Raw genomic sequence first — 9,500 nt, 5'->3', positions numbered from 1 at the left:
TCCCCACCCTACTGGCCTCGAGGAAGATATCCTAGCGGAGTATTCCTTCATCAAGAATCTTTATCTTCCGCCTAACACCACCCCTCTCCTTGAGCCCATGGACCAGCAAGTGATATCGAACTTTAAGAAGCTGTATACGAAACATCTTTTCAAGAGATGTTTTAACATCACCAATACCACAAACCTCACCTTGCGTGAATTTTGGAAGGAGCATTTCGATGCTGTCATATGCATCTGACTCATTGACCAAGCTTGGCAGGAGGTTTCGAGGCGAACCTTGAATTCCTCGTGGAGGAAACTCTGGCCTGATGACGTATCCGCCTGAGATTTCAAGGGATTCAACGTAGGCGAAGCTGGTGCTGCAGATTCAGAAACCGTTGACGATCCTGAAACTGTTTTGCAACCAGAACTTGACGAGATTGTTGCACTTGGCAAGTCCATGGGGCTGGTCGTCGACGAGGACGACAACAACAACCTTCTCGAGGAGCACCAAGAGGAGCTTACGACGGATGACCTGAAGGAGTTGGAGGCCATGCAACGTAACGTCATTCAAGAGGAGTTCTCTAGCAGCGGTGAGGAAGAGGAGGATGACCCTATGACAACGGCAGAAATTAAGGATGTTCTAGCTGTTTTTCATAAAGTGCAATCGTTTGTTGAAAAAAAGACACCCCGAAAAGGCTTACACAGGTCGTATGCTTGCGCAGTTCGATGAGGCTTGCCTGAGTCATTTCAGGAACATTGTGAAAAGTAGGCAGAAGCAATCTTCCTTGGATAGTTATTTTTTAAAGAGGCCTTTAGTATTAGCAGGAGTAACCAAAAAGGAAGAACCAAGTGATACTAAAAGAACAGAAAGTTGAAAGTGGTGATGAAGTTGAAATTTTAAGAAAAAAAAATGTTTAATTTTAGTTTTTTGTAAAGTTAAGTGTTACAGTTTTGTTAATGTGTTTCGTAAAGTTTAGTTTATGTATGTTTTCCTTACATTTTTTTATTTGTTTCGTAAAGTTAAGTGTACGTACGCACATACGTATCTGCCGTTTGTCCTCCTCCTCTGTCGCCACTTTCGGAGATAGCCTCATTCGAAAGGTAAGCTTCCACATTTTACTACATACGTACAGTATTTCTTGTATACCATGTACACTAATACACTTTACTATTTACAGGTAATTAGCAGTACGTATTAAGTTAGGTATTGAATGGTCCAAATTGTTGTAGTATTTCATTGTTTATAGGTCAATTTAGCTTTACATATTATGAAATTTACTGGGGTGTTTTTGGAGGGCTTGGAACGGATTAGCCATTTTACATGTAAAATGCGGTCCAAGATACGAAAAACTCATGATACAAAGGGCTCCTTGGAACGGATAAATTTCGTATCTCGAGGTACCACTGTATTGCATATTGAAAATCCCTTTAACAGTTTGCTTTTATAATTCACAGTGTACTGTGCTAATAACAAATTATTTCTTTGCATTTTATTACCAACATATTATTATTTACTATGTGAAATGGTTTCTTTTGGTACTTGAAAACATCCTTCAGTTCTATTATTTCTGCTAATTTTTCTTTCTAGGTTGGTCAGATATTGAAGGAAGCAATAAACGATCGTCAAAATAACCAGTCAGAAATAGTAAAATTGAGAACTATATTGGAGCCAGTAGCAAGGGTTTTAACCTTGGCTTCAGGTGAGTTAATTTTTAGAAAAAAAATTATTCATGATTTCTCAGAAGTTTCTAATAAAGGGATTTTGATGGAGGAAAAATCTATTTCTGGGCAATGACCTGTGTCGCCCAGTGAAATGTCCCTTTGATACTCATTTCTAAGGTATAAATATTGCTATACATACCAGAGAAAAAAAGAAAAACTGTAGTGCCAGAGTATTCTGGCTCGCTCACCTTTTAATTAAAGGTGTCGGTATGGTATCTGGGGCGAGTGGAAGCCACAACCAGAGGTCCCTTGCCAGTTAGTCTCTTCCTCCTTCAAAATCCCTCGCCTACAGAGGAGCCGGACTGAGGCCCCGCTACCCGCTACTACTACGATCCGCGTCTTTGTTTTCATTCCTGAAGATAGCACCCAAGCTTGGGCCAAATAGGGTGTGGAATAAAACAAAAAGGAGAAGGGGTGGAATTTCACTGGGCGACACAGGTCATTGCCCAGAAATAGATTTTTCCTCCGTCAAAATCCCTTTTCTGGGCTCAGCCTGTGTCGCTCCGTGAAATAGTGCCAGAGAATTGGCCCCTTCAAGCTTGGAAAGGTCAGTGCAGATAGAAATTAATACTAGGTAAATCAAAACACAAATAGGGATAATTGCTATAATATAAAGGTTAATCTTATAACAAAATGATAAATCCACTAATCAACATTGAGTTTTAATGAACCTTAAAGTAACTTATCTACACTAAGACAAAGAACCAGATTTTAATAAATACAGTAACTAACAATTAATTTAACAAGGGAACTAAGCCCAGATACAAAGTTACAAAAATCCAGTATATACGCAGTGTCATCCATGGTAAAGCAAATATAGTGACGACCGAGCTAAGCAAGGGTGCTAGTGAGGCAGGTAGAAGGGAAAGAGCTACTAGAGAGATATAGGCTAAGTAATTACTTATTTATGCAGTGTCAGGGGAAACTGTGTTTCCGGCTGCCACTGCTGGGAATTTAAGGGCCTCTAAAGACTTCAAATAGTGGCGTTTAAATACTGTCGGAGATTTCCAGCCTGTGTATTTTTTGAGATCGTCAAAATTCATATGGTGAAAGTAATTGATGGAGGTGGCAACTGCCCTAACATCATCCGCCCGTGGTAAAGATTCTGGGTTAGCTTGTTTTATAAAATACAAAATTTGTTGCCTAATTCCTTTTAAGGAAATGGTACCACCTTTTTCCCTAATGAACAAGGGGCCTGAGGATATCAGGGTAGTTCTGCTTAAGTATGCTTTTAGGGAATTAACTGGACATAAGGACTGGTCCTGTGGAAGTGGAATAATTTTCCATGGGTCCCACCTTACTTGTTGGTCTTCATTTTTGGCTAGAAATTGACGATCTGGAGAAAGTAATAGTTCTCTTGAGGGAAGAAATTCAATGTGACCTGGTTCCCTAGGAAGAGCCAACAGTTCCGAAATTCTAGCTCCTGAGGCCAAGCTTATTAGGAATAAAGTTTTCCTCAAGAGAGCTATATACTCACATGAGTCATTATCAGTTTCAGAGGCCAGTTTAAGGACATCATTTAAAAACCGTGTAACTGATCTGGGTCTCTCAGATGGCCTAAGCCTAGCACAAGCCTTTGGGATAGATGAAAAATATGAATCTGTTAGATCTATCTTGAAACCAAACTGGAAGATCTTTTTAAGTGCAGATTTGGTAGTAGTAATTGTGCTTGCTGCTAAACCTTTCTCGAACAACATTCTGAAAAAGATTATGGCCAGATTCGTGGTCATGGTTTGTGCATTTGAGTCCTTTAGGAATAAGGCCAGCTTCTTAACTGCTGAGTCATATAGTCATATTGACGTAGTGTCGATTCTCTTTTGTCAGATTCTAAGAATCTGATGTTTTGAGGATCGATGTTGGCATCCCTTTGTGCCGCAAACTTCATGAAGTCCATAAAGTTGGGGCTTTCTGAATTCCTGAGGAAGCGGACACAGTCCGCGTTTGTTTGTACTAACTGAGTCAGTTTGGGGTTGGGAATCTGTTGAGGCCGTAGTCCCAACTCCAGGAGTAGGGGAAACCAATTGCTTTTGGGCCACTTGGGGGCTACTAGTGCGATGTGGCCCTTGAATGTCCTGAGTTTGTTCAGTACTTTCAAGAGAAGATTTACTGGAGGAAACAGATAAATCCTCTTCCACACATTCCAATCTATAGCCATAGCATCCGTGGCGTAGGCCAGAGGGTCCAGGTCTGGGGCCACATGACAGGGGGCCACATGACAAGGGAGTTTGTGGTTCGACTCCGTCGCGAAGAGGTCCACCTGGAGCCCTGGAACCTTTTGACAGATCCATTTGAATGACTCCTTGTCCAATGTCCACTTCGATTCCAGCGGAACGGAGCGTGATAAGACACCCGCCACCACGTTCCTTACGCCCACTAGGTGAGTGGCTGACAGGTGCCATTTGTTCCTGTCTGCCAAGGCAAATATGGCTATCATGACATGATTCACATGACTCGACTTGGATCCGCCCCTGTTTATGCAGTGGACTTCACCACTGCACTGTCTAGTACTAGTTTGATGTGACTCTTCTTGGGCGGTTGAAGCCTTTTCAGAGTGAGAAACACTGCCATGGCTTCCAGTACATTGATATGTAGCTGGCGGAATGGTAGGGACCAGGTTCCCTGGACCTTTTTGTACTGTGAGTACCCGCCCCAGCCACTTGGTGAGGCGTCCGTGTGGATCACTAGAGACGGCGTGGGGAACTGGAGGGATACTGCTTTTGATAGACTTTTGATGTCCGTCCATGGACGGAGCCTCTTCCGTAAGATCGCCGGGATAGGAGCTAATTTGTCCCGAGATCTCTGGTTTGCTTTTGAACGCCAGACGCAGTTCATGTCCTTCAGTCTGGCTTTCAATAGGATGTCTGTGACTGAAGCAAATTGGAGTGATCCCAAGATCCTTTCTTGGTTCCTCCAGGATGTCTGAGCGTTTTTGAGAAATTGCCTCGTGGACTTGGCTATTTCTTTCCTTTTCAACGGCGAGATTGATAGAGTATGAGATCCCAGGTCCCACTGTAGGCCTAACCACTGGAAGCGAGATTCCGGTGTTAGCCTGGACTTGGTCCTGTTTATTTGAAACCCTAAACGTTCCAGGAATTGGAAGACTTTGACCGTCGCCTTGTGGCATTCCTCGACACTTGTGGCCCATATGAGCCAATCGTCTAGATAGGCTACTAACGTTATTCCTTGCGTCCTCAATTCTTGGACGACTGATTCTGCCAACTTTGTGAATTTTCTGGGTGCAATGTTGAGCCCGAATGGCATTACTCTGAAGGAGTAAGCTTGCTTTCCTAGTTTGAAGCCTAGGAAGGGGCGGAAGTATCTGGCTATTGGAACATGATAGGGGGCATCTGTAAGATCTATAGAGGTTGTGACGGCCCCACAGGAAAGTAAGAGGTACAGCCTCCCTCCTACCTTGGGACTCTCACTGGTTTGCCGATGGGCGTCCACCACGTGCTCCTCGGAAACCTTTGCCCCGGCTAGCAGCCTTCTGGCTCCTCGATTACGGGAGGGACCCCTAGCTCGGCTGCCTCTGGCGAACCTATTAAACGGCTGAAAGGACTGAGCCTCAAAAGCCGCATAATAGGCCGGAGAGACAGCGAAGGAGGTTGAGGCCTGGGTCTGCTGAGATGGCTGCGTTAAGAGCACGAACTGCTGTTGGGGTTGTGCCTTAGACCCTGTTTGTTGTGGTACTTGAGGTATCGGAACTGCCTGCATTAGAGCTTGTTGAGGGGCCTGGAAGGGCTGGAACTTCCTGGGCCTCTTCTTCGACTTCGGGTTGGATCCGGAGGATTCAGGTTTCCTTTTAGGGACGAGACCCCACCGGACCTTCAAGCTCTGGTTGACTATGGAGGCCTCGTACAAGACCTCCGCCACCATGGGGGTGGGGAAGAGGTCTGTGCCCCATATGGATGAGGCAATCAGCTCATTTGGTTCGTGGTGGATGGTAGCTTCCGCCAGAACATTTTTCCTGCAGTTCCTCCGGGCTATGACAAAGTCATAGAAGTCGCACTGCATTGTATGCAGTAGCGACTTAGCCATGACTTTAAATAACGGCTCTTGTTCGTAGACAAGGGCTGTCATCTCCGCCATAGTCAAGGAGCTGAGGGACCTGCTGAGCCTAGTTCGGGCGTCATACTCGGTCTGTATAAGGCTCTCCGAGAGTCTAGGTAACCTTTCGCTGAACAGCGCCCTGGCGCAGTCCAGCTTGAGCTTACCTACAGTGAAAGTGGGAGCTGCCTCCTCGAAGTAGTTCTCGGATCCGGGGAGCCAAAGGGAAGTTGGCTCTGTTTCCCGGAGCTGGGGCATGGGCTTGTCCTTCAAGGCCGCCTGGTAAGTGGCCTCTACTACTTTAAGAGTGAGTGGCAGTGGAGTGCCCTCAACAGTTGTAAAAATGGTGAAGGGACTTTTGAAGGTGGTGAGCCTTGTGTTCACACACTCCCACTCCTCCAAGCTCCGGAGCCAGGCTTGTTGGGCCTGTTCCCTGGGGAGAATTACAGTCTCTTTCAGGACTTTATCCTCCCTCATCATGGCCGCGTCTGTCAAGCAGACATAGCCCATGAATGGAGGATGGAGACCATCAGGATAGAACTCGAAGTCCTCTAGCCTTCGAGTTCCACAGCCTTCGATAGACAGCACACCCTCTGAAAATGGAGCGTGTGCTGCTACCCTCCAAGGATTGTTAGGCTTAAAGGGAGGGAGGTTAGATGAGTCCGCCATAAGCAAGGGTAGAGATGCTTGGCCGGGTTGAGAGTGCCCTGCCGCTAAGGTGTTCCGGATACCCGACATTGCGTTTTCCTGGGCCACCACCCTCTCTGATAGGGATTGGATGGACTGGCCCGATGCTTCTACCGTATTTTAGAGCTGGGTAAACATTTCCTGGAACTTGGTCTGGACCAAGTTCCCGACAACGTCGCCCACCTGCTGCAAGATACTAGTAGAGAAGGCGTCAGGATCAAAGGAGGAAGACTGAGCTTTCTCCTTGCGAGGCTTAGATCTGGACACCTTGGCTGAAGGGGTAGCTTTTGCCTTGTCTGCCCCGGGATGAGCCGATGGCTTAGTGACAAGGCTGGTAATAGACTTCTTCGGCAGGGATTTTGTCCTAGGTTTGAAGTCTGTGGAAGCTTTGACTTTGGGGACAACTGAGGAAGTCTTTGGTCTGACTGACCGAGACTTCTCAGTGAATCCCCGGAAAAAAGTAGAAGTAGAGGGGATAGAAGTTAAGGAGGGACTCAAGGAAACCCCATGAGCCCCTATAAGGTCTGCCTCACCAACACCCTTACCATTGCCCATGCCGTCAACAGTCATGGGCTAAAAATCCAGAAGTGCAACCGCACCCTGGATTTTGGCGATCAGGGGCACAGCTATCTTGGGATCCACCGCTGAACCTCTCTTCGCCCCGGGGAAGATGAGGGCGGACATGTCCTGGGCCGGGATATAGGGTTGCCCCTTGGCAGAGTTCCTCCCGAACCCTCCAACCCAGGTCTTCGGGTGGCTAGAGCTGCAGTCCGGACCGCTTCCATACCCTGTAAAAAGGGGTTAATATTAGTACTTTATACTAGAGGCAGACTTTACTTAGTACAATATCAAGAATGCAATTTAATGAATCTCATTGTATCATTATATACAGCCCGGAATGCCACATACCTCGGTGGTGGCTTCGTTGACTAGGATGTAACACACTGAGCAGTTCTCGTGGTGCCACACAACGAAGTCCTCCACCCTCACCGCACATCCGGCGTGGGTCCGGCAAACTTCATGGCCGCAGGGGTCCTGGAGAACTGCGTTGCAGCCCTCCTCTAGACAACAGGTAACCTGTAAGTTAAATGATACATGAGTATCATCAACAACCTTCGGAATGGTTCCATGGTTGTGAGGTATGATACTGCTGTCGGAGTAACTCCGGCGGTGGTAGGTGTGTATAATCTAATATATTTATATATATTATATTATTATATAATATATATTATAATATCTATATAGAATATATATGATTTATATATATATATAGGGATATATATATATATATATGGATATAATATATATCTATATCTATGTATATATATATAGATATAGGAAAAATCTATTTCTGGGCGAGGAAGCCGTGTCGCCCAGTGAAATGTGTCTTCTTTAGCACTATTTCTAGTAAAATATTGCTATAATACCAGAGAACTGCTAAATTGGAAATGTCAGAAGCCTCTGACTCGCTCACCTATATAAAAGGTGTCTGTATAAAACTGGGGCGAGTGTTAAACACTACCACAGCAACCCCTCCAATTAGCCTTTTCCCCATCAAAAGACCCTAAATACGGGGAGCCGACCCATAGGTCACACCTAGCTACCCCATTGAAGGCGTCTGTGACGTCATACTTATCGATAGCATTGAAGCTTGGTACACAGCAAGGGGGGGGGGAAAAACCAGGGGGGGATTTCACTGGGCGACACGGCTTTCTCGCCCAGAAATAGATTTTTCTTACGTCAAAATCCCTTTTCTGGGCTCAGCAGTGTCGCTCCGTGAAATTGTACCAGAGAAACTCCAAGCTACATCCCTCTGAAATGAAATACAATATTAATTTGAACTCAGAAGGGTTAAAGAAATAAAAAAATAATCTAGAATTGGGAAAAATACAATTTATTATTTACAAAATACACCATATAGCAATAACGTGGCAACAAAACACGCACATAATAAAATAATTACCAATAATTTGTATAAACATAACACTATACACCAATTCTAATAACAAAGACATTTGCTGAGTTAGGTAGAATGTTAATGAGGCTGGCATAATGGAAAAGATTCATATGACACAAGGACAGTACTATATTGATGTAGCAGGAGACACTGGTCTCCCTACAGCTATTGCATGATATTTAAGATCCTCCAAAGACTTAAGGTAATGCTTTTTGAAAACCGAGGGCGAGTTCCAACCAGTATACTTCTTCAGATCATCAAAGTTCATATATTTGAAGAAATTTACAGAAGTTGCTATAGCCCGAATGTCATGCACCTTGGGAAATGACCCTGGGCTGGCTTTCTTGATAAAATACAAAATCTGCTGCCTAATGCCCTTTAGAGATATGGTACCACCACTGTTTCTAATGAAAAGGGGGCCTTTGGAATAGGTAGATGTTCTAGATAAATAGTCCTTAAGAGTTTTAACAGGACATAAAGATGGATCCTGCGGAAGCGGAACAATCTTCCATGGGGACCACCTTACCAAAGGGTCTTCATTCTTAGCCAGAAATTCTTTATTTGGCGAAAGCAACACGTCACCTGAGGAAAGGAACTCTATATGCCCTAGGTCTCTAGATAAAGATGACAGCTCCGATATCCTGGCACCTGAAGCCAGACTCAATAAAAACAGTGTCTTACGCAAAAGGGTTTGGTAATCACATTTGAAGTTGTCTGTTTCCGAGGCTAACCCGAGAACATCGTTAAGAAACCATGACACTGACGACGGCCTGTGAATGGGCCGCAGGCATGCACATGCCCTTGGGATTGAGGTGAAATAAGACTCGGTTAGATTTATACCAAACCCGAGAAGAAAAATCTTTTTCAGAGCTGACTTAGTGGTTGTTATTGTGGCAGCTGCCAAGCCTTGTTCGAACAAAGTCCTGAAGAAGGTTATAGCCACGTTCATTGTCATTACTTTGATATTTGATTCCCTGAGAAATGTAGAAAATTTCTTAACTGCTGAATCATACTGGCGAAGTGTAAATTCTCTTTTGTCTGACTTCAAGAACAAAATGTTCTGTGGATCAATGTCCCCTACTCTCCTACCTGCAAACTTCATGAA

General features: G+C 44.7%; 2 protein-coding genes across 4 annotated transcripts in view; one reads left to right on the top strand and one right to left on the bottom strand.

The window, feature by feature from the left end:
* The window catches only part of LOC135215358 (protein D2-like), a 340,036-nt gene that overhangs the window by 277,100 nt on the left and 53,436 nt on the right, over positions 1 to 9,500 (bottom strand). The gene's annotated exons all lie outside the window — the stretch shown is intronic.
* The window catches only part of LOC135215356 (uncharacterized), a gene marked incomplete at its 5' end in the record, with an annotated part of 62,969 nt that continues 55,039 nt past the window's right edge, over positions 1,571 to 9,500 (top strand). For all 3 annotated transcript variants that reach the window (XR_010314673.1, XM_064249916.1, XM_064249917.1), the window contains 1 exon segment: positions 1,571 to 1,682. Coding sequence is in view for 2 of the 3 variants with exons in the window: in XM_064249916.1 (XP_064105986.1) it covers positions 1,571 to 1,682 (112 nt within the window).

The sequence above is a fragment of the Macrobrachium nipponense genome, chromosome 5 (genome assembly GCF_015104395.2).
Source record: "Macrobrachium nipponense isolate FS-2020 chromosome 5, ASM1510439v2, whole genome shotgun sequence".
NCBI lineage: Eukaryota > Metazoa > Arthropoda > Malacostraca > Decapoda > Palaemonidae > Macrobrachium > Macrobrachium nipponense.
This window is presented reverse-complemented; position numbering and strand designations above follow the sequence as displayed.